The 26340-nt window shown below is 34.3% G+C and overlaps 1 protein-coding gene across 8 annotated transcripts in view; it reads left to right on the top strand.

The window, feature by feature from the left end:
• ATP9B (ATPase phospholipid transporting 9B) overlaps positions 1 to 26340 on the top strand; it is a 150682-nt gene that overhangs the window by 57260 nt on the left and 67082 nt on the right. For all 8 annotated transcript variants that reach the window (XR_001553320.2, XR_014942688.1, XM_085537711.1 and 5 more), the window contains 4 exons: positions 2190 to 2284; positions 9804 to 9884; positions 17195 to 17270; positions 22547 to 22623. Coding sequence is in view for 6 of the 8 variants with exons in the window: in XM_085537711.1 (XP_085393837.1) it covers positions 2190 to 2284; positions 9804 to 9884; positions 17195 to 17270; positions 22547 to 22623 (329 nt within the window). In the remaining 2 variants the exon portion in view is untranslated. The remainder of the gene's footprint in view (positions 1 to 2189; positions 2285 to 9803; positions 9885 to 17194; positions 17271 to 22546; positions 22624 to 26340) is intronic.

Below are 26340 nucleotides of genomic sequence, written 5' to 3'. Positions count from 1 at the left end.
GTGCCCTGTGTTCAGTGTGGAATTTCATTTTCCCATAGGTATGCATCGATTGGTAAACATTTAAATTCATGTCTACTCCTTTAAGCAGTAAATAACTTAAAAATTTGTATGAATATGATAAACATCTCTACATACTGGAAAATAATTTCCTGCTTCAGTAGTTAATATTGAATAAAACAGGGATTTGCAATTTATAATGTTTATGTAGACGTTCTTTCCTTGCAAGTCATATTTGTGTTGTAAATGCAATAGATTAACACTGACATAAAACATTCTGTCAAAGTGTACATGAATCAAAAAGACTTTAAGAACATATACGTAATGTTTGTGATTGGGCGTGCATGGATGTCCTTTTAGCTTGCCTGGGTCATATTGAGTGAAGAGGAATTGTCTTGGGCTGCATAATAAATATATAGTTAACGTGTATAAGTAACAAAATGTAGGGTTTTTGTTGTTGTTGTTGTTTATAAAAGCATGAAAAAGAGTAACAAAAACATAAAACTAGCAAGTTGGACATAGATGTAAGCATTTGGGAATGGTTTAGTTGGAATAGTTGTTCTTTTTTTCCAGATGTCATTGATACTGGTTTTTGAAGTCATAGTTACTGCTGTCTAAAATATATGAAGTGCACAACTTCCATGCAGTGGGAAATATTTGAGTTGTTAGAGGTTTGTGGGTTCTGTGGGAGATGGGAGTTGTTTTTATACATTGTTTAATTGTGAGTTTAGTCTCCTGCATTTATAACTTCGTTAAGTGAAGTTTAAAATCTCGTAATTCTAATTACATACAACCGATGAATTATTAGAAGTGGAAAAGAAGATTGTATTGTTTCAATTTTGCTGTTGTGATCAGTATTGAAAGCTGACTTAGCAGAAAGCAATCCCTTTTTCTGGATAAAACGGAAACAGCCTACAAGATAAGTTATTGATGGAATTAACTGCTGAAGTGGAGAGGAAATGTGACTGGCCAATACATGTCATAGTGTGAGCTCTATTAAATGAATATATGTGCAGTCAACCATTCACAGGAGCCACTCTGGTCTTGAACTGCATTGATCTGTAGTATTAATTCTAAATGAAATTGATGGAAGAGAACAACCATTGACAGAAGGGGTAAGGAGAACTATGAAATGTCTTGTACAGGGAAAGTATGACAAAAAGTAGAATGATCAGTGCCACGAATAAAATATTCACTGAAATTCTGGAATATCTAGGTGCTGCTAGATATCTCACCTTTAGTAATGATGCAGTATATGTCACTGAAGTATTTTGAAGAGTATAAATACAATATTTTACTTTAAAACAAAATCCATAAAGAATACCATTGAATTTTAAATCCTATTTAGTCTTATCTTGTCCCTTACATCAATAACATATGTAATACTCCATATTTGGTGATAACACCAGACTAGTTATCCAGAGCCTATCGTGGTGGGGGAAATCATGTTACTGCTTTTCAGTTTCTTGAGCACTAGTCTTCTGTCTGTAGAGCATACCAATTCTCTTCAGTATCTATTAGTTTGTACCTTGAGCTTCCATCATGTTTTAACTACTGTACATGTAGTGACTGGTTTCTTTAATTTTGAGGCTTTGACAACTAGAAGTAGCTTTAAATTAATTCTTTTAAGTAGAATATGTAGGAGCCTGGATTGTTCTTTGAATGTTATCTGTATGACGAGTTTATTAGAGGGGAAAGGTTTCAGTGAAGCTAGGAGAACATAAGTAATGGAAGCTTGTTAAGTGTCAAAACAGCAACGAGACAAAAATGGCAAATGCTGTTTTGTTTTTCTCTTATTTTGGAATTGCACAAGTGAGAAAAATCCAAAGGGAAAAAGATTAAACCTTTTTCAACTTTATTCAGTGAAATGTTATCTCTTTCTGGTTGTATCTGAAAACTTGTTTAGAAAATATTAAGAAATCTGTGAAACAGGATTTTTTCCCCTATTTTCACAAAATAGCAATTGTTAATTCTATCAGGAAAAAAATGTTCTATTTTCATGACAGAAAGCATTTTATCAGCAGTCAGACATTCCAAAGTGTATGCTATTTTATGTGTACATTTATTTTAAATGTTTGTAAATTTGCTTTACATTCACTCTAATTATTTTTATTTATAACTCAAACTGAATTTTTGAAATCTAAAAACTAGTTATGTCTTTCTAATTTCAAGTTCATCTTTCTAATTTCAAGGTTCATGTTTCATTCGAACTGACCAGCTTGATGGAGAAACAGACTGGAAACTGAAGGTTGCTGTCAGTTGCACACAAAGATTGCCAGCTTTGGGGGTAAACATTTATTTACTTTAAAATATCTTGAACATGTACATATTTCCCTTTTAGATGTGGCAGTTAAAATTATTGCAGGTGTATGTGTAATTAGAAAATTTGTTACCACAGATATATATATATTTTTGCAATAAATTGGGGATAGGTATTCTACTGAATGGTGAATGAGAAATTGTTTATGCAGATATTCTCGTTGAAAGGAAACAAAATTGAATTTCTGTCTTTCAACTTAGTGATTCACGCTGTGGTCCACACCTGGAGCTCAATAGTAAACTGAAAATACTATTGTGCTACGCTTCTGCTTCTGCATAGTCCCTGCAAGTGCAGGTCATTCTTGCCAGAGAAATCATTGCTTTTATCACTAATTTGAAAGCTTGGGAAACAGTGCTCTGCTCTTGGATGGTAAAATCAGTACGCCTTCTAATTCAAGTAGACGATGTGTGGAAGTTCATGCAAGGAGAGTTTCCTACCACTTGCCTGAATGTTTGTTTACAAGTATGAGTTTTTTGAATATATATACATTTCTGAAGTGTAGGTAAATATATAAAGCTATTAAAATTGTCAAAAAGGGCACTATTTATATAAATACATCTACATTCAAAATATGACAAATCTCTACTAAAAATAGGTTTCTATAGATGCATCTCATAATAAATTGTGTAATATTTTGGAGGATCTTGTTTTAAAGAAATGGGTTCTCTTGATGTTAAGAGAATTCCCCTAAAGATAATACTCAAGATGCAAGGTTGTGGAAACTTATTTGTACAGAATTTTGGGCATAAAGAAAAGTGTATCATTATTTGCATGTGCCATCTCAACAGTACAAATACGAGACTGATTATCTGTCAAATCTTAGCAGAATTTCTTCAACTATTCTTAGTAAACTATAGAGTTTCTGCCACACTAAAGATAGCCAAAGAGAAATGTCCTATGTTCATAGTGCTTTAGCTACTGGCTTCACATGTGGCAAGGAGAAAAACCCCATAGGTTTGAATTTAGAGAACTGGGAATGAGGAGTGGAACTGAAGGTTGATCATGACCATCAGGGATGCTAGATTAGGCATTAGACAGCAGTTCTAGTGCAGAAAGTGACTGTCAGTTTTTAGTATGTAGTCATTGCCCCATCTTGTTTTCTCATAAAAATATTCATTTTTAGCATTTTGAGCGTGCATTTGCCTAAAATCCAGTCAATTTTCTATCTTATATATATATATATATATAATTAGTGCTTTTCGTATGGATTACAACTGTGTGCAACTTAACTTTTTTTTTTTTTTTGCTTTGTTTTTTGTTTTAAATTCCCTTTCTGTTTGGAAGGATGACTTAACTGTGTTTGTTGACTGCAGTTCTTCCTGCAGAGCAATACAGAAAGAAACCTGGTACAACAGGGAATTGCAGTATTAAAACTTTTGCATTATGTTATTTGTTTAGGGGAAAAGGTTTATGAGTAGATTTGTCTGGAGTATATTGATGATCATCTACAGCAATGATATGAAATAATGTTTAAATCTGTGTCTTTGATTTAAAGGAAGCAATTATTTGCACTTGTTTCTACTTGTGGAGAATAAATTGAATCTCCATTTGAGTGGCAGGACATGCAGCTTCAGGTTTTTGCAGATATGAAGGTTGGTTCAAGTCTTGATTGTTTGAGGCATGTAGGGGATGGAAGAGCGATGTATCACTGAGAAATTATTCAAACTGGAAACAGCATGACTTAACTGTCCAATATAGTAATCATTCCTTCCTTAGTTGTTCATAGGTACTGCTGTTAACCTAAGTCCTGCTGATCTTTTTAAATTCTCCCTTTTCATGAGCTGTAACTGACAATTTGAATTCACATAATAAGGTAGTTTAACATTTAGCAAGCCTTACCTGGTTACCAGCAAGAAATGGAAGCAACCAAGCACCTAATGTGCCCTTACCCTTTCCTACGTTCACGCAGTTATGATGTAATAATTGTTTACTTCACAATAGGCAAGACTTGGTCTTTGTGACTCTTCATATGTTTTCTGCCAAGTAAACTGAACTATTTTTTAACTTACCTATTGCACAGTTTGGTCAAACCATTGACACTTGATAGTTCCCTCATTCTCATTAATATGGCATTTATTCCCAAGCCTCTCTTTTCAGAGAATATTGATTTTAGGTTAGCCATATACTTCTGAAACGTGTGGGATTTTATCTCTAATTTTAAGTGGCTAATTCTTAACTGGTCTTGAGCTGCTTGCAGTGCTTCACTCCTAGGTCCTGTCTCTCTTCACATTGTTTTGGGGAAATTTGTTTCAAACTGTTTGGAGGAAGTGGTAGCCAAATGTTTTTTAGGGGATCCCATAAATTCTACAAGAGGTAAATTGCACAGAATTGCAGAGGTTGGAAGGGACCTCAAGAGATGGAGTTCAACAAGCATTCCAGACGGCTGTCTCTATTCCTGCAGGGAGCAAGTTGGTATTTATTTATCTCCTGCAGATACTTCTGCCTTTACTGGGTTTTAAATAACATGCAATGCTATCTGTCATCTGAAGAAACCATGTGGACAGCTTTATAAGGTTCTTTTGAAGCTCTAAGAAAGCCATGAAATTCAAACACACATACAAAATACCATTAATTTTTGTAGTTCCTAATAGAGTCATAAAGCATGGAAAGATATTTATATATCTTACACGTGTTCTTTTTTTTTTTTTTGATAAGTCAAATTAAAATGTAGTGGGCAGAATTATGTTTTCATAGCAGTTACCATAAAAATATAGTTTGTGAAATATTGTAGCAATAGAATGGACACTTTAAAGATGTAGAGTTGTTTTTGTAGAGGTAGATAGTTTTGTCACCCTTTGAAATTTTTAGTCCAAGCTGTCTTCACATATTCATATATATTCTTTATCAAACATTCTTTACCTTGCCTCTGTTTCTGTCTTGCCAACACACTGTTTTACAGCGATGATCTTGCTAGTATGTGCAATATGTAACAAGGGTATGTTCTCTTTGATAGCATTAATAGTATTTTTGAGAAAATTCTTGGGTTTTGGAGCCGTCTAGGGAAGGACTGATCTTTGTGTTCTAGACTTGGATCAACTTTGGTTTTGTTTTCTCTCTACAAAATGTTGAGAGAAGCAGGCTATGATCCTTCTTGTGTGAGATGAGTCTCTTGTGCCATAATTCTTGATTGCCACCTGCTGGGCCGTGGGTGAAATAGCTGTGGCAGACTGGCACGTTGAGGCCCCCTCCTTCAGGTCTTTTCAGCTAATCTCAAGCTGAGTGCAAGTTTTATCTGCATAAGGAGTGGTGTGAAAGAGTTTTGGGTTTATTTTTGTTTGTGCATGTAGGTTTGGTTTCTGCTAAATTTAGAGTTAGTTGAAAGAGTAGAGTGGATGGAGCGTAATGTATTCTCTCTGGCTACAAAGAATTGTTTAGAGAACCCAGAAGTATTTTAGGCTTGTCTTTTTCAAATACAGGACATGTGCTGGAATTCGATGCCACTTAAACTGGAGTAAAGTGCTCATATTTGTAAGGCTGGGTACAATATTGGGTTAGATTGTCTTTATGATAAACCAGTAATTCACTGAACAAAATGAATCTGTTTAGAAGTACAAAGTGGTATGGGGTACTGTCTCAGGTAAGCCGTTTTACCCTCAATATCTCCAGGCTGATGTTGAGATGTATTATTTTTTTTGTCATTTTCAGATTTTTTTTTTCCTTTACTGGATCGAATAGGCTTAACTTAACTTCTCTTTGAAATAGAAGATATTTGTTGCAGTAGTGGTTTTCCCGACCTACGATTGTTGACTCCTTTTACAGTCTTTTCCATGTGTTTGTAGGGCATTTTCAAATCTGAGACTTTATTTTTGCATATTAAAGTATATTTTTAGTAATGTAAGGGAACACGTGCAAGTTGAGCATAGAACATACTAAAAAATTGGGTCATATATTTAACTAATATATGCTGCGTAATTCATAGAGTCATACATTTTTAATTTCTTTATTTACCTGACATAAATGTTGTGAGTATCTTGTGTTGGTGTGAGCTGTCAGTCACACCAAGAGAGCAGCGCTGTAACCTTACCCTCTGTGACACCCAGAATAAATATGCCTGCAGACCTCCAGACCTTTCCTTAAAGAACAGATGACACCATGAAGATGATCAGTGCAGATTTTGTTGTCTTCCTAAAGCACTTACTGTGATCAGAGAATTAAAATTTCAACGGGTCATCTAGTGATGGCTAAGCTGCAAGTGCTGTAAAAACTAGATTAGGTTTCTTGCAGTTTCATAGTTATAGGTAGAGTGTTTCTTTAATTGCGATATACACATTCTGGGGCATTCATTTCTGGCTTAAGTGATCAAGTAAATTTATTAACAGCAATGAGGTCACTGTAATTTTCAATAAATGGTGACTTGCTGATTTATATCAGAAGATCCATACAACAGTAAACAATGCCATTTATATTTAATTAGTTTTATTGAACCAAAAGCAATTTTATTTGTAATGAACTACATGTTATGATTAAGAATGTATTTTAATGATCTTTAAGTAAGGTGAACAAATGTTGCCCTTGACCTAGCAGAAGGCTTTTTCTATGTTACTGGTAGCTGCAGGGTGATTGGTGAATTACTATGGTGAAATACAAAAGAGAACAATTTTGTTATTGTATCATCATTTCCTGAATTTCAGTGTAAATGATGAAATGCTTGCTTTTCAATTATTATTTTCAAGTTACAGGTACTGAAATGCGCGATGTAATCATGTCATGTTTTTAAACATCTCATCTACTTTTATATAAAAACTAACTTTTTATTGACTAAGGTTATTGTTTTTACTTTACTTTACACTTCTTACAATACCCCTGCCCAAAACATAATGACAAAGCTAATCTGCTTCAATGAACTGGTGGTTTGATGTTTACAATATGCAGATTATTCTTTCATAAAGCTAGACTTTATGTAGTCTAAGCTACTTAAACTATTAATAGTTCTCTCATTTTTAAAAAACATTAAATCTCTGTTTGAGGAAATTGCCCTTTTCCCTAATTCTTTATAGAGGGAAGCAATGACATAAGCTTAACCAGGTATGTTTTACTTCCTCAGAGAGCTAAAGTTATATTTACACATAGCATTGTGTACAAATCTTGAAGCCTCCTGGCTGAATTCTCCATTGTGTTTTCTTTTAATACATTGAGATGAGAAATGCACTACTGGGAAAGCAGCACTGCATGAAGGGACATCTTTGTGCTCCTACAGTAAACTTTATTGTTGAATGCAATTCATATGTAAATGTCAATCTTCTACAACCATTCTGTGGATTTCTTTTTACCATTGTGTTACGAGAATTCAGCTTCTGTATTTTATTGGCGAAAGAATGACGCCTATTCAGTGTACGGAGCATTGGTCTACAGTAAAGAAAATGTCCTTTTCCCTTCCCTTTTCCCCAATAATGAAGAAGTGATTTAGGAAGCTACTGAGCACTTGTAATAAGCTTGTTTTACTTCTTTCTGTCATTGAACTTCCATCCCAGATTTCTCCTGGAGAATATTTTGTCTTTTTTTTCCAATAATCAGCTGCTTGCAGTTTGTGGCATCCTATCTAGAATAATGCCAGAAATGTGTAGGCAGTAGTATTTCAGAAAGGTGAGGTTGAGTTAAAAATCAAAATGGGGGAAAAAAAAAAACACCAAAAACCATGGAAAGTTTAGGTTTAATATTAGAAATACCAAAGGAGAGCTAAAAGAAAAAGGCATTAAAGGAATGTGGTAGAAATTTTTACGTTTAAAATAGAACCAAGAGTATGTCACAATAGAAGTAAATACTTGTAGAAAGATTGGAAAGTGGGAAAATATATTACTGTGCAAATATCTGTATGCTTTAAGAGATAGATATTTCTGCTTCTTTTTATTCTAATCTTGCTTTTTCTATGGCATTGTTTGAAAAGACATAAATTCTTGGTTGACACATTTTGCTAGGAGTTTTTATTGTGTATATGTGTGGTGTTAGTTTCCTGCCATACCATCCACTACTGAGACTTTATTTTTCTTTTCATAATAAAGCTTACAATAACCCAGATTATCTGAATTGTAGGTGATAACAGATTCAGAAGAAATGAATGATGAGGATATAGGACACTGCTTGTGTATTAGTTTCGTATGAATTATTTCTCATGGAGATGGTGAATGTAGATAGGAAGAACAAGGATGCAATGAATGAAACTTAGTGTGAATGACTAAAATAAATGGCTAATAGTTTAGAGATTAAGATAATTTAAAAGTTCTGATTAAATTCATGTTTTAAAAGGTATATGAAATACAGTTTTTGCAAGCTATGATGTGAAAGAAGTTTTTCTGCAGAATATAGGCTGAAATACAAATTAATGATTTATAGAACTACACGTTTTATAAATGAAATCAAACATGCTAGATAAAGTCACTAAAGATTAGAAAACTCTTTCACTCTTACCTGGAAAAGTGGAAGATTATATTCAGGAATCTATCACTGTTGTGTCAGAGTAACAGAAAGACACAGATGTGTGGACTTTAAAGCTCATTGACACATATGTGGACGCTGGCAGCTTTTATTTTTGTAGTGTTCAAATTGTTTTATTTAAAATCAGAACTTTGTTGTATTTGAATTATGATGAGAAAATGACTTTCTTATTTTGAAAATAACTGTATTTGAGCCAAGGTAGCATTACGTGTCCATAAAGGAGGCTGTAAAATTGATTCAGTTTTGAAGCTAATGTATTCTAGCTCACATGAGCAGGGTATTTTAACTATATAATTGGCTTCCCAAAGTAAGGCGTATTATTAGCCTTTTTCAAGATAAATAAGTAAATAAAGGATGGAAATAATTAGGTGCTAGACACTGTAGGAAGGTAGATGTCCTTGCATTTCATCATGCGTTGGGAGAGTTAGTTTCACTGGCCGGTGGTATCAAGCAGCTGCTCCTCACTAAGGCTGGATTGTGAGAGGTCTACTCATTCTGAAATCTCAATTGTTGTTGGTCCTGACCATCAAAACTTACTTAAGACTGCAGAAGTTTTCATGGGCTGACTGCAGATGGATAAACTGAGCACTTCAGTGCTTAAGAAAAGTTGAGTTAATTGCTTGACCTATTGTTCAGCTAGCTTTTGTCTTGTTGGAAAAGTATTTTGTTTCCAGTTTTAAGAATAATATGAAAACAAGAAACCTTATTTTTTTTAGAGCAACCAGCAAAATAGTTTTAAGGTTACACTAACAAAAAATTAAAACCTCAAGCTCTTAAGAAAAAAAATAGTGAGAATTTCCTATCCATTATAAATATAAAACAGTCTAGTGCATGAAATATCAACATGCTTATGCTATTATTTTGGATCTGATTTCTTTATAGCAAGATGTACAGAAAAAAGTGATATGTTTTTTGGTTAAAACTTTGATGCATTAAATTTGGGGTGGGGTATTAAGAGTCATATAAACTGAAATCGTTACCATTAAAAGGTCCTTCAAAATATTTAATTAAAGTAAAATATAAATAATAGTAAGTACGTTAATCTGTTTTACAGGATCTCTTTTCAATCAATGCTTATGTTTATGCTCAGAAGCCACAGCTGGATATTCATAGTTTCGAGGGTACCTTCACACGGGTGAGTAATGTCAATAAATACATTTCTATTCCTCTCTTCTTAACGTTCTCTTAACATTATGAGAGTATATTTACATGTTCCTGTCATGGAAGTATTTACCAAAATAATTTGTAATTGAAATAGATATTGCAGAAAGCTAATACAAATAGAAGATCTGAAGAAATACAGAATCTAGAATGGTGTATTTGCTGACATCACTATAACATTCTTGTATGAAATTCTGTGTATAGAATTCTGTGCACCGTATTTTGTTCATCTCATATGTCTAATATGTCATAGTGTCAAGTTTAATGTATTCAAGTAGCCTCACACCATGCAGCTGATGGTTTCTGTGCAATAAATGCATTCCTTGTTTAACAGTTGCTTTGGAAATATTAGCTTTTCCTTGAAAATTTCAGTTACATTGAAAAATAAAACTAAAAGGTACTTCTGTGGCGGCTTTATTAAATCTTTTTTAATTAGGTATATTTAAGACCAAATTGCAGACATTTTTAATGAGATTTTCTCTTTTCCACTGGGTGGCCTGCTAATGTCAATGCTTTAAAGCAAGTTGTCCAAACAGCTGGTAACAGTATAATAAATAGAAATATCACTTTACAGATTTGTGGTACTATCTATGCTATTAGCAGATAGGGTTTTTTTATTTTAACCATACTCAGTTGATTCATTCCCCTTGGTAGTTCATTTTCGAAACATCTTGGTAGAATTAACTAATAGGGGAGGTATACAGAAAAAGTGTTTTTTCACTCAAGTGACTCAAACTGGTAATAGATTTTGTTCAGTAATCAGAATTCAAGTTCACCATCTATGTGAACTTATGAGATACTGCACCTGTTGAGTCTCAAAGTCAAATCTGTACCATTTACATAGTACACGCTGTCTACAAAGTAAATGTCCTTTGCCCCCAGCTTTCTGAATCTGTGACAGTTTTTTGCTTAAACATTGCATTGACCAATTGCCCAAATACAACTACTAACAGCTGTAATATTGTTATCCATCTGAACAGCTAAGCATATACTTTTCTAAATATAATTTGAACTCTGTGGAGTCTATAACAGCTCTAGTACATGTGATCAAATCATTGGGAAATCATGAGTAAACAGTTGCTCCTTGTCGTGGGTTCCATTTATACACACAATAAAAGTGATATGATTCGAGCAGCTGTGATGTACCTTATGCTTTCACAGTTAGATTTGTATTGTTTTAACTGCTCAAGTACGCAGGGCAGTTCATTTTAAGTTATTGTATGTAGGCATCTGAGGGCAGTGTCCTTGTGTTTGGATTTATATTGGATCTTCCCATTTTCCTAATTTACCTTTCCAATTTTTCAATGAGCCCTTGCTTGCTGCATTAAATCAGTTTTTGCATCTTATCCCAATTTTACATTACAGTAAAAAAAAAAAAAAAAAAAAAAAAAAAAAAAAGAAAAAGTAATGTGCTTAGTGATGCTGATACATACATTTTTCCTACTTAGGCATTGGTGAGCAAAGAAATCTTGCAAAGGTAGGTTGACAGGGTGACAGCACACTGATTTTTCTTTTCTTTTTTCCTTATTACGAAGCCATAGTACTAACAGTATAGCAGACAGATGATTTGAAAAAGTGCATGACCATAAATCTAAACAAACTTAGGTGCGCAGCTGTAGTTTATGTGGGAACAACTTCTCTCCTGTGTGAGAAATATATTCACAACTAACCTAATAGCTGATTGAAGACACGTTTTGGAGCACTCTTGCATGACTGCATCAAGAGAGATTAAAGCTCCGCTGCATTCTGATGTCCACTTGAAGTAATTTTTTATTGACCTTGATGGATTTTGGTGAATCATGTGCATATAGTACATGAAAGTTGTGTGTGAGTGTCTTTGCATGGGCATGTGAGGAAGATTGTCTGACCCTTACACAATAAGTCAATTTTTTTCCTCCTCTCCCCTCTTCTAGGTTCCCTACCAAGAAACAATAGATTAACTATACTTGGATTCTGTGAAAATGTATGAGATTGTTTTAATTGTTCTCAGAACTTATTTTGAAATACAGATTGCAAAGAACAGGAATTTACAGATATGACTACCAGAGTTTATCACCTGTCTGATGTTCCTGTGATGGTATTAATAAGTGTTATGGTTTAACCCAGCAGGTGGCTCAGCACCACACAGTTATTGGCTCACTTCCCCGCATCTTACTGGGTTGGGGTATACAATCAAGAAAAAAAACCCACAAATTAGACCTTGCTGAGACAGAACTATTTAGTAAGATAGAGAAAAGGAAAATGATAATAACTGTGTGTATATATGTGAATGTATACATCACGTGATGCCCAAGTAATGATTTACGTCCAGAATTATGGAAGTTGTGTCTCTATGGCTTGTAACCTTCTGTGATTTTCTTATGTTTTGGCCTCTCTTCCATTATTCCTTTAAGAATCTTTTACTTAAATTTCTCCTATGTTGCAGCTGCGTGTTGTCACTTCACTCTCTGTATTCACTTTGTGGCTCTTTCTAAAGCTTATTTTTTTAAAAGCCTGTAGAAATGCTAAAGTTTTGATTTCTTTGAATTCTAGTTTATCAACTGTAGTAAAATACCTATGGCAGAGAACTATTTGATTATTTGGCAGAATGATTTCTCCATACCACAGACACGATCATGTTCAGGAACCAGTCCTTATTCCTTCCTTTTTTTTTCATTTGTCCCTGCAATCTCCCCACTTCCCATCCCTGCAAAGTAGAAATAAAAATAATATGAAATTGCTGAACTCACAACCTCTAAAAATACTTCTTATTTTTTATTTGAGCAAATGGATGACAGGGTTAAGGCATCATCCATTTGTGTGTGGAAGACATGAGATTTGGTAAATTGAATGAATAGTAGAAAGGTGGAGATGTTGGATGAGGGCAAACTGATGTGAAACAACTGTAATGAAAGTTAATTTACATGCCTGACTATTTAACTATTCTGTTGATGAACAAAATGTGTAAAAACAGATCTAGCTCTTTAAATCTTATCCTATTTTGAATTACCTAAAAGGAGGTGTTTCACAAATCTTGTCGCACATAGACATTGTGCAGGTGGCTTTTTCTTTTCTGTAATGTCAGCTGTTCGTTATCACTGAGGAGCCTCCAATTTCCTCTGAAAGTGTTGGAAGAACTTCATAATTCACTGACTCAAAATCTATTATCTGAAGAATATACTGAGGCAAAAAAGTAAAATTTCTTTGCATAGTATCCTATTCCTGACAGTAGCCAGAAATAGACTGCTGGGAAAAGGATAAGAAATAGGATGAGGAGGTGATAATGCTTCTTCAGAAGGTTCCTCTGTCTTTTAACTCATGACATGAGAACTTCTTAAGTCAGTGCTGTTTTCTCTAAGTAACCTGCAATTAATTTCCTTTCTTTAAACTTAGTCAGCTGTGCCTTGAATCTGTGTAACCTTTTAGTGTTAAAACATCAAGATGCTACAGGTTAATCACATACTTTTATGAAGAGCAATTACCTGTTTTATTTCTGCTGACTTATTAATTACTTCTTTCTTACTTTGAAAGACACAGCAGTTATCTATTCTCAAAGGTGCATTTCATCTTTCTGATTAGAGAGTTCCAATTTATTTAGTTATACCTGGCATGGCAGGTAGTTTGACCATGCACTCTGACCTTCTGAAAATTTTCCAGTGTTATTTTCTCTTTAGAGCAAGGAATGGGGAAGGAAGGCTTTAGAAATACATACAAATGTCACTATATTTTGATGATTGTAAAAGATTAAACCATTAATTCTGGTGGAGTTGCAGAGTTTGACTGAGACGTGAGTTCTTTGAGGTCAGCTCTAATAGACTGCATAATCCTGTATGTCTCCTGGCAGCTCCTCTGATGAATGCTAGCATGATTTCTTCTTTGAGGCACAGCAGTGTGTACATAATAAATAAAAGCTTTTTTTTTTTTTTTCTTAGCACAGTTATGCATTAGTTTTCTGTTGAACTAGGGATGCAGTGAGAAAACTCCACAAATTTCTGATTTAGAATACTTCAGGAGAATTTCTTTCTCACCTCCACTTTGTAAATGTATATAGAACTGTAAAAATCAAGCATCCTTTCCTGGGACATAGGACAGGCTAAAAGAGCTGAAGCAGTTCAGCCTGGAGAAGGCTCTGAAATGACCTGATAGTGGTAAGTTTGCTGATGACACTAAATTGAGTGGTGCAGTTGACAAAATAGAAGGGAGCAACACTGTCTAGAGGGACCTGGACATACTCAAAAGTGGGCACATGAGAACCTAATGAGCTTCAACAAGGCAGTGTGTGAAGTGTTGCGCTTCTGTTGAGGCATTATAAGTGCAGACTGGGAGAAGAAATTGAGAGCAGTCCTATGGATAAGGACTGGGGAATCCTGATGAACGAGAACCTGGATATGAGCCAGCACTATATACTTGAGGCCCAGAAGGCCAACTATGTCCTGGGCTGCATTAAAAGGGTAGCAAGTATGGGAGAGGGAGGTGATTGTCCCCCTCTACTCAGCTCTTGTGAGGCCCCATCTGAAGTACTGCATCCAGGCCACGGGCCCTCAGCACAAGAAAGATGCAGAGCTCTTGGAATGAGTCCAGGGGAAGGCTACTAAGATGATCAGAGGGCTGGAGCACCTCTCCTATGGTGAAAGATTAAGGGTGTTGGGCTTGTTCAGCCTGGGAAAGAGAAGGCTCTGAAGACAGCTGATAGCAGCCTTCTGATGTTTAAAGGGAACTTATAAGCAGGATGGAAGTAACTTTTTACACACATAGGTAGTTGAAAGAGGACAAGTTGGTGTGGGTTTAAAGTAAAAGAGGAGAGATTTAGATTAGATGTTAGGGGAAAGTTTTCCATTGAGAAGGGTGATGAGGCACTGGAACAACTTTCCCAGAGAGATTGTGGATACCCCATCCCTGGAGGCATTCCATGCCAGGCTGAATGGGGTCCTAAGCAGCCTCATCTAGTGTTGGCCACCCTGCCTGTCTCTGGAGGTTGGAATTGGGTGGGCCTTAAGGTCCCCTCCAACCTAAGGAATACAATGTTTTTACAAAACATAATGGAGGTTAGCATGTCTGTTGCTTGCCAAAAAGTCTGCACATGTCGAGGCCTGTTGCGTGAAATTAAAACTCTTGCTTGGTGTCAGCCAAAGTGGTAGCCTTTCACTTCACAAAAGACCAGTTGTTTTGTAGTGGCAATGCCTTCTGAATATATGAAAGGATTTCAAGAAAGTTATTCTGCTTCTTTCTGCAATTCCTGAAAAGCCCATGATAAGAATGAATTAAATATCTCCTTTCATCTCTCATATGTTCAATCCATGCTTTACTGGAACTGTTGAAACAGATTCTGAAATCTTTAAATTTTCATATAGGAATTCAGCACTGAATACATTCCTGTTTCAACATTCCCACAAGCAAATGGCAATCTTTCCACCCATTGCTGTGTCTGAAACAGCCATAGTTAGTATTTTGACTTAAAAATATTAGCATCTTCCTCTGAAAAACTAGAATCCTGTAAATAATTTGTAATTTGATTTCTAAGTCTATGCAGTGCTTAGCTAGGTTTTAAGAAGGTCAAAATAATCACAGAATCTTGATAATCCAAGTCAGACAGAAATCTGAGCATATCAAGATGGGAGAAATTATTAAAAATATAGTCTGTGGATGAGTCCTATACTGGCATTTCTCAAGATAAAAAGTAGTTCCAGTCAAGTGGTCATTTTGCTACTTCTAAGCATTGCTTGTTCAAGATGAAAGAGCATATAATATCTGTTACTTGAAATGCAGTGATTCATTGAAATTTAGAGGTATCCAGTGATAGGATTTGATTATAACCTTCAGATTAGGTTAATCCTTTCTAATTTCATATGCCTGATACTGGGATCAGAACTATCTTAGCCATCAGTCAAAGTTTGAAATTAAGAATCAATATAGAAGAAAAAAAAAAAAATCAACCAATTTTTAACTATGTAAAAAACCCCTACATTTTAACTATCCTTAAACTTCGTAGAGATATCAGTGTGAAGCATTTTTACTGTTAGGTGGCAATATTTTGGAATTCACTTCAGTGTTTCTTTATGGAATGCTCTAATTGAAAATTCCTACATAGTGCATGTTATTCTTTTAGAGCATTTCCAGTTGCTGTTGTCTCCAATATATTTTAATTGTAAAGAGATGACTTGTGTAGTGTTAATTTCTTACATAAGAATTAAAAAAAAAAAAAAGCTTAATCTTTGTCAGAGACTATCTGACAATTTGCCACAGAATATGTACTGCTTTTGTGATTCTTGAGCCAAAATATGTGGTTTGTTGTTCTTTTTAAATCTTTTAGTTAATTTTGTATCCTTCCTTTCTTTCCCTGTTTCTGACATAGTAGTTTTCTATGTGTCTTACACAAATCTTAATTAAGAGGAAAAATTTTGATAAGGTTCTTTGCAATTATCTATAAAAGTGTGTTTGAGATTTTTGCCTTTTTAGGAGCAGTAATTTGTAAGCAGTCCATACCATGCTTGTTTTTTTTTTGCGAAATGAAGGTGAAAAAATGGAGATAAAGGTTTTGATAATCAATCTTATGTAAAATGTATTGTGTATTTGAGTAAACAGTAATCTCTCATTCCTTGCAAAATGATTAGTGCGATCTGTAATCTGATCAAATGCACTTGATTGCCCTACCTGCTAAAGATTCCTATAGCTGTAAACAACACATTTCACAGCTGCTAAATAACAAATATGTAGATACTCATAATTAATTATGAAATTTGTTTGTTTACAGTTAGTGGACTGGGGCAAGGAGGGATGGAGGGGTAAGAAAGTATTGGAAGTGTTTTCCCATTGGATATGCATTTTGTGCATGTTCTAAGACAATGCCAGTGTGTTATCATTTAAAACTCAAATAGTCTTCCCTGAGGTTGCTGTCACTTGGATTGCAAAATGATAATGACCATGATTTACTGTATCATTTAGAAATGATTAAAATAGTCATAGAGAAGAAACCACTAATTTTTAGTGCCTAGCGTTCTTAATTCACTTTTAGATACGGCAAATGGCTCCTCAGTTTCATAAAGCTGAGGAAAGAGCATGTTGCTTTTAAAAAACAATATTGAGTTGATTTTTTTTCTCTGAACATAAGTAGGTTTAAATAATACAACCTTAAATCACAAGTGAATTTTTTGTCAGAATCTTGATAATCTGTTTTCAGGGAATTCTCTTACACAGCAATTTGATGCAAGGATCATGTGCAAATTACCTTTTTTCAGTTGATTTTGTATTGTTCTCAGGTATGACAATGTGTAATGTTGATCTACTGGTTCTTCTTATTTTTCACAGGAAGACAGTGATCCAGCAGTTCATGAAAGCCTTAGTATAGAAAATACGTTATGGGCAAGCACTGTTGTTGCTTCAGGTAAGTAACATGAAATCTGAAAATACATCTAAAGCCTCCTCTGTGGAACTGTACTTTTATTTTACACAGTGAAATATTGATGACTTTTGGAAATCTTTGTGTCTTTCAGGCTACTAATTTGTTGCTCCCTTGTTTGCATTCCCATCAATGTCCTTACATTACTGACAACATTTCCATATCTTTTTAATTCTGCTTAGTAGGTTTTTATACTTAAATTTTGCTGTTTCAGTAGTGCTGTCTTTTTTATCCCATGAAAGCTACTGAGCTTTTTCTCTCTGATTAAAACTTGTATATTGTAAAGTGTTATGTTCAGTCCACTGTGGATAGCGTCTTGCTGAAAAGCAAGCATGCTCTTATATGTGTTAAGAGATTTTCTTAATATACACACCATACTGAGGGTAAAACTTGCTTAAAATCTGTTATCAGGCAAATATTAATCAGAAATTATTTATCAGCTATATTGTTATGTAATTTTTGATCAATTTTAAAATAGTAGTGATGTTTTCCATGCCTTTCACGTATTATTAAGTAGGTACTGTATTCAGACTCTCTGCAATTATAAAATTTCATTTTAAACAGGAGAAAATTATTTTCTTTAGTTTTCACCCCAGGTAAGATGTTAAAATTATGGTTGGGAGAGAAGAAGGCTATGCACAAAGACTGAATGAGGAGAGTATGATTTCTAAAAAGGAGCTAGAATTTAAGATAAAAAACTAGAACATTTGGAAATGTTAATCAAGAGGAGGGGTACAAACAGGAAGGAAGTAAAAGAGGAGAAAGAGGGAGGACAAGGGGGGTGGAGCAAGTCTGCACTTACCTAGCAAGCAGCCACCTTCCTAGTAGGGTTCTACTTTACATTGTCGGGGAGAATATTAAAATGAATGTATTTGGAAAATTGTGGGGAGTAGATCAAGTTTAAGAAGTCAGCAAAGGACTCTATGACTGAGCACTCCTCTCTAGAGTCTGAGTTGATTGTCGTGTTCTTTGAGGCTTAGTGTTGGTTTTCACTGCAACACTAAACTGTTCTCTGCGAAACTGTTTTATCAAATAGATTTATGCCTGCAGTTGTCTTCACTTAGGTTATTAACTTAATTAGCCAAGATTTTAAGCTGTGCTTAAAACAGTGCTGCTTGTGAATTACAAGTTTTAATTACAAATGTGGCTTTTTCCAGTTTGGTTTTCTCCAAATTTATACATGGAGAAAAACTACGTTGAAAGTATATGCATTTGCAAAAGTGGTAATTCTGAATCAGCAATTTTGAATTTTAATTGAAAACTACTTGTGTTTTTCATTTCCAGGATGGATTATTTGACTTTCTTTAGTAGTGCAGATAAAGTCTGAGGCCTCTTGGTCTGCCATCTGAACTTGGCAGCCAGATTAATGGAAACAGTGGATGCTCACTACCTGTGAGAGAAAATGTAGAATGGATATATTAATTCCTTTGTTTTCTTCTTAAGGATATTGTTCATCAAGATCTTAGGTTTGTTATTAATATCAGTAGAAAAAACCACAAAGATAATTCTGAATGACCACAGCCCCTGATGGAAATAATAATGTGATGAAGTAATTAAAAATGTCGTCATATGTCCAGATCTTACAAGAATTACTCAGCAAATCCATGGCAGTAATCTTTCATATTCAACAGGATTAGGTCCATAATAAAAAGTAGGAAGTGATTGCCTCAAGTCTTTTGCTTGTTTATTAATAAAGAATTTATAATGTATTATAGGTGCACTTTGGGTGGATAGTCATAAATAAGACCATAATATGGAACAATTAAGAAACTGTTAAATAACAAAGAGACAAAGAATGTCATCTGAAGAGCAATTAAATTAAAAAAGAGAAAGCAGGAGGAAATAATGTTTTCTCCTAATCCCACCACATTCTCCCACATGTGAAGTGCTGGCTTGTTTCCATTGAGACTTCCTACATATATACTTTTTGAGTGCAATGTTTTTATCAGGCCTATTTTCTTCCCCTTGTTCTTAGTGCTTTTACTTTTCAAAACTTTATTGTGTATCCTAGGAAAGGTTTCCTAAGAGGGAGGCAGAAATAGGGAAGGACAGTGAAGTAGTGAGATATTTCCCCCATGAATCTGCTAGGAAATGAAATCAAGTTTAGCTCTTTTAGAAGCTTATGAACTTGAATTAATTTGAGTTTACACTTACAGAAAACAAACAAAATTTTATGTAGTGAATCAAGACGGCAGGATGGAGTTTTACTGGAGTGTTTCTTTCAAGCTTTGTCTTCCAGACTCTTAAGAACCCCTTTATTTGAAGTCACTGTTTGTTTATCTCAGCCTATTTTCCTCTTTCCATAAACTGAATTCCTGACATTCCCTAGTACACAATACGTAAAACACGTTGCTTCAGCTAGAATAGCCTACTGTCTCACTATCTCACTGTTAGTCAAAGTGAGATAGAGAGTCAAGGTCAGGCTAGGAAAAGTGTTTGGGGAATGGTGTGGGGAAACCTCAGAAAACTTGTGCTCTGTTAATGCCTTGACAGTTTTAGGGGAAAGACACAAATCAATCACCTTTCATCTCAGTAGCAGATGTAAGTGCATAAAGGTTTATCAGCTGCATGTTGAATTTGGAATGCTTTGTCACACGCAATGTATTCTATATGCCCAGATTTTCTAGACTTAGAATGAATAGTCAGATACAGAAATGTAAATCTGAAGAGCTTTCTGCTCCTTACTCTAAAGCACTGACAGACATCTGGATACTGTGTGTACAGGAAGTACAAAGACTAATTTGCCAGATTCACACAGGAGCTCTCAAGTCTAAACCACGCAGCCATCCCTTTGTTATTAGGTACATGTTTTTACAGAGAGAAAACATGGTGACTTTTTCCATTTACAGACAATATCCAAATGAATTTTAAAAAGATAACAGAAGGATACAGTATTTTTGTGCAGATCTTAAAATGTATATTACTGCAGTGAAATTTTTACTGCTGAAATATGGTTTGAATATTATGGCATGAATATGATATGATCATTTAAGTATCTGGGAAATTCTGTAAAGAATTTCTGATCTATTGTTCAATGCCTTGCCTTTATTTCATCTCCATATACCAGTGTGTTTCAAACTGCTAAGACAATTCTCTTTTCTGAGAGACCTGCTGAGATACTTACTGAGATTTATATTAATAGAAAAATGTGGTCATTTGGGCAGATATCATCAGTATTTCAAGTTGCTTTGGTTAGTGCCATGTTGCACAGGATTTTAATGCATTTCAATTGTCTCTTGTTTTCATACACTTTACATAATTTTTGTCTTACGAGTATATTATGATCTTGCAATGGATTCTGAGTGTGCCTAACAATGCTTGTTAATTCTATACAAGTCTTCTTTCATTAGTTTATCCAGGCATGTTGTCATAGAATCATAGATTCATAGAATGGCTTGGGTTGGAAGGGAACTCAAGAATCATCAAGTTTCAACTGCCCTGCCACAGCCAGTGTTATCACCTTCTAGATCAAGTACTAGATCAGATTGCCCAGGGCCCCATCCAGCCTGGCCTTAAACACAACCTCTCTGGGCAGCCTGTTCCAGCACCTCACCACTCTCTCAGTAAAAAACTTCACCCTGACATCTAATCTAAATCGCCTCTCCTTTAGTTTATAACCACTCCCCCTTGTCCTATCCATATCTACCCATGCAAAAAGTTGATTTCTCTCATATTTATAAACTCCCTTTAAATACTGGAAGGTCACACTGAGATCTCCCCACAGCCTTCTCTTTTCAAAGCTGAACAAGCCTAGTTCCTTCAGCAAGTTTATTCTGTTTGTGTCTCCCCTAACATCTCTCTTCTTCATTAACCACTTTACTCTTAACAACCAATGCTTGCCATTTCTCATAGAAGTCCATACATAAAAATAGCATGGTCATTGTTTTTACCCTGGTAGGACGGGTATCTTTCCAGAGACCCTGAACTGGATTCAGTTCAAGTCTGTTGGATTTAGCCAGAGTTATGAAGGAAATTCGGTAGAGTGTTTTTTATCTAACTTTCATCTTTGAAAATAACTTTTCAAGTAGAATGAAAACCAGGTAGGACAGTTTGTTTCCCTGAAACAGCACAGCCAAATGTAACTTACTGAGGAATTTACCATGAGAAATAGAACAGTCCTCAGCAGCTTTTCCTTAGCTGAACAGCTCAGAAGCCAGAATTCACTAGGTGGTATGCAGTGATTCCGAAGATGTAATATATAGTCTCTGATGTGCTGTACAAGAATTCAAAGTTTGCTGTGGCATTCTCATTCTCAACTAAATAAAACTTCCTTTCTTTAACCTTCATGTAGTTTTCCTTTTATTTCTTCTTTTTTTTTCTTATGGCCTGTTATGTTGTAGGAACAACGATAACAGATCTTTTACGCTGTCTTGATTCAAAGGTAAATTAAGTTAATGTCAGCTAAAGGTGTACTTCTTGTAATACTTGTAATAGAGTTTTTAGAGCCAGCTGAGCTTGGTGTTTCCAACAAGTCATGTTAATTATTTGTTCATAACATTAAGATGTCAAAAATAACCATATGATTTATAATAACCCTGAATTATATTTTATCACTTGAAAAAAATATTGTGTGAGATGCATAGTAGCAAAAATCTAAACAGTAGTAAAAATCTGAATTTTTGTTTAATAGAAAAATGTTTCTATTGATGCTGAAAACCAGTTTTCACAGAGCATCCAGTAAAATCGACAAGATAATTGGAACTCGAGAATTCTCTTAATATGTTAATAAAAATTAGAGTATTTATGTGTGGGCGTCTATAAAAGTAATGCATTGAGTGAACTGTGTGTTAGATCATGATAGATTACAGTGCTTGCTGGAAATTTGTGTATGGTCATAGAATCATTAAGATTGGAAAGGCCAGTAAGACAACTAAGGTCATCTAGTCCAGTTGTATCCAGCACTAATGTACTCTTTTTTTTTTTTTTTTTTTTCCTTTTGAAGGGCAGTTATTTATGCTTTGTTTATTTCAAGAAAGAAGTTGAGAAAACTTTCAGTTCGAGTGCAAGTCTTTAACCAGCATTTTACATTTAGATTTTTGTATTTTCATTGAAAAGAATGAAAGAATATAGTAATTTTTATGGATGTTAATTAAGGAAGTTATTACAGTCCTTTATAATAAATTCTGCAAAAACAGCGTTCACAATATTATAAATACTGCATATATGTTTGTTTTGTTTGAAGGATTGTACATTACTGCTGCTTTTAATTCAGACCATTTTTTCTTAACTACTTGGCATCTCTGTTTTTCTTTGTTTTTCAGGAACTGTAATTGGTGTTGTCATCTACACAGGGAAGGAAACTCGAAGTGTAATGAACACATCTAATCCAAAAAATAAGGTCAGTTAGCCTTACCGTGTGATTCCCTTCTTTTATTTTCATAGAACATAAGTAGATGTACCTATAAGCAAAGACCTACATGCTCCAATGCATTTTGTGTGTGTTGGATTGAATGGAGTGTTGATGCAAGAAGTGAATTCTGCCTCAGTCGCATCCCATGATTAAAACTATTCTTCCTTTAGCTAGACCTATTACGGACACTAATGAAAATATATATTTTCACATATAAATATACATCCTTCCGTGTCAAAACAGATTATGGGCTCCCACTTCTCTCAGATTTTTTTTTACTGTGAAATATTTGGCCAAAACTGCACAGGAATTGTAGAGAATGTTTATAACAGGCTACTAAAATTCATGCTGGCTCCCAGAGAAAGTAGAATGAGATAACTGAGGTTTCCGTGAGTACATAGAATGTTTTTTGTGGAGGTTTTTATTAGTTTTGTGGTTCTTTCAATTCAAAACAAAATGGTTTCGTTTCATCAGCAGTATTTCTAATACAAGTCAGGTTGGGGAGAAGTTCTTTGTCATAATGTTACAAAATTTTAGTCTGTATCTTTCAACCCAGACCTCTGTTTAGTAGAAAGATACTTAATTATTTTGAGAGGAAAAACATATTGCAAGAGATTTAAAAAAAATAATTGACAGCTTGCCTTTTTCACACCATTCCTAGTAGATTACTCTGAGTAGGAACGTCAAGAATGAAATGATAATACAAATTGCTTGAAGCAGTTATTATTCCCCTGAGAGTATTGATTTGTGTTTCTAATAGAGATGCTTATAAATGTCTCATTGACAGAGACAGGCGATATGTACCATTACATGGCATAAAACGTCCTTTTATTATTTTGATAAATGTAACATATGTTTTAAAATAATAGACTAAAATTGAAGTAGAATGATTATGGTTCATAATTACTTTCTTTTCTATCTGATTCAAAGAGGAGCCTTTTACTAACGAGAATTCTGAGAATTCCGAACAAATTTTGACTAATAAATAATATAGGGGTTTTAAATGAAATTATTTAATACAGTAAATTGATACATAGAGTAATATACATGAATATAACATGCTTTCTTGGAATTAAACGTATTCTGAAGATATGCTCCATGTAAATATTTGCTACAAATTTCACATGAGTATTCCACACAGAGAAGTACAGTAAAAGATAACAGGATCTGTTCCACATCTTTAATATTTTCAAAATTACTACTAGCATTGAAACTGTTGCTCTAAGTTTAACTTAATATTAAGTTGCAAATAAATCTACAATAAAGAAATCCAGTGGCATGTTGACAAGATGCAGCATGCTTTTTAACATTAGGACAGTACATGTATCACCATTATTTGCATAAGGACCTAAAATTACGAATGGAAACATCTAAAACTTGGTCTTTTATCTACAATGGCAATGTAAATAAACTTTGAATTTTCATGAAGCACTAAAGCAAAATATTTTGTTCAGACACAGTCACATTCTAGTAACATCTTTTGGCATGTACTGTAGTATCAGCTTGAGAACAATCAGGAGTCATGCTATCATACAGCATTTAATCTGTCACTGATGACAGGTACTGCTCATGTAAATAAATGTTACTCTGTTATTTATTGTCCAATGGACTGTACTGTTAAAATATGCAGTATTCTAAATATATATTTATTTGTTTCTCAGAGACGGTATAACTAATAGCTGTCTACTAAATGTGAGGAGTTAATGCATATAGTGCACATACCTGGTTAAATGACTTTGTCTTGGTAGTGCTAAGAATTTGAAAATCTATAGTGAGTAGGAGTGTAGTGTAATTAGCAAGGATGGATTTGGGAACTGAAAACATCAAAACACTGCCATGACAAATGAATAAGTAATAAAAAGGTGTGTTGCTATAGAAAATAATAGTCAACATTTTGTAACATGCATTTTTAATTCTACCTTTCTGTGGGATTAACATTCTTCTGTGTTTGCATCTTATACCATCAGGTGAGATCAGTTTGCATGTTTCTGTAATATAAGACACTTATTGCTTATAAATAATCTGTCCTAGCTGGCACTACAAGGAGAACAGCAAAAAGCGGTTCATTGTTTCTCTGTGTGATTGGGAAAGGGACTTGTCCATTTTTAAGGCTGACAATAGTGTTTATATGTTTCATGGAACATGAAACAGTCTTCGAGATTAGGAAGAATATTACAGTTGATGGATTAAATGTGCAAATGTTTATTAAATAAATAAAAAATTGCACCTAATTGTTGCTGAAGCAGAATCAGAGTTACAGCTTACCTTATTATCACAAGATCCAGGGGAAATGTCTACCTTATCTTATTTGTTATCTAACACTTGCTCCAAATACTGTTTTGTAAACTGTTCTAACTGCAGTTGTCTCACTTCGATAAAAAGTGAAAATAATATTGTAGAGATTTTGTTGTAAAATGTGTTGATATGCTCGTGTTCAGAATATGTGTAGTTTTGGGAGGAAGCAAACATGGAGATCTAGGATTATCCATTTACTGAAGTTTCCATACATGAAACTTCTATGGCAAGATATCTCCAGAAATGACTCTAATTATTCCTCTCTTCGTTGAAATAGTCATTATAAAATAAATGCTTCAGTTGCCTTTCTTACTGTAGCATAATTGCACTGCTGTACTTTGCACTAGCTATTCTAATGACATTTTTTTCATTTTCCTCCTTAAATATAGATGCTTTTTTACTTAGCCAATATTAAAATGTAGAGATGTGGGCCAGCTCTATAAAGAGGTTTTAGCAAAAGGGTAAAACTGACATGAGTTTAAGCAAAATTTGTATCAAAACTTACATAAGGTATGTACCTGTTCAAGTATGTGATTTCTGTGTGTTAGAAGGATTTACTGTGTTTATTGGAGTATTTAGTCTTTCAAGCAACAATTTTCTTAACGTAAAGCCAACACTTTGTGGGATTTTTTATTACAAATTGTTTCATTGCCTAAGGATGCAGACATGGTCTGAAAAAAAAACAAAAAACACAAAGATAGAAGAGAATTTTCCTAAGGGATCAGTTTAATATGCTTTTAATTCCAAACAGCATAAAGAAAAATGATTTCTAGCAAGGTTTAATTTCAGTCTAAAATAATGAATGTATTCTGCTTTAGATAAATTTAGAAATGGTAGCATCATTATTATTATGGTGTAATAGTTTATGCTTCCTACCTCATTGACAGTCACAACAGCTTACTCAGGAACACAGTTCCATCCTCTTAAATTAATAAACAAATACAAACAGATTGAATTGTGTTCTTCACAATGCTGTAATCAGTAATCAATCCTATTTGGACAGATATTCTTAAACTTTGGCTTTCCGGATAAAGTTGGACTTGTCAGTGCTAAAGGACATAGACAGGTGTTAATTAACCAAGAGGGAAATTAACAAACTAAGGTTATTTATTTATTTAGCAATATTTGCTCATTCTTACCTATTTAAAATGCACTATAGTTTTGTTTTTGGATTTTGGTTGTGGTTTTGTTTTTTGGTTTTTTTTGTTGTTGTTGTTGTTGTTTTTGCTATCCAATTATAGAATTGCTTTTGCATTTGGTTTTCATTAAAAGCGACAATGTTCGTATAGTCATCTTGCAAATATGACCTGTCTCCATCAGTAGAAACAGATTTGGGGCCAAAGTCTTAAAAATAAATACACACGTGCACACTGATGCACATATATTTGGGTAGAAGAACCAAATTTGAAG

Source organism: Coturnix japonica, chromosome 2 (genome assembly GCF_054131305.1).
Source record: "Coturnix japonica strain WE chromosome 2, WE-NBRP24, whole genome shotgun sequence".
Classification (NCBI taxonomy): domain Eukaryota; kingdom Metazoa; phylum Chordata; class Aves; order Galliformes; family Phasianidae; genus Coturnix; species Coturnix japonica.
This window is presented reverse-complemented; position numbering and strand designations above follow the sequence as displayed.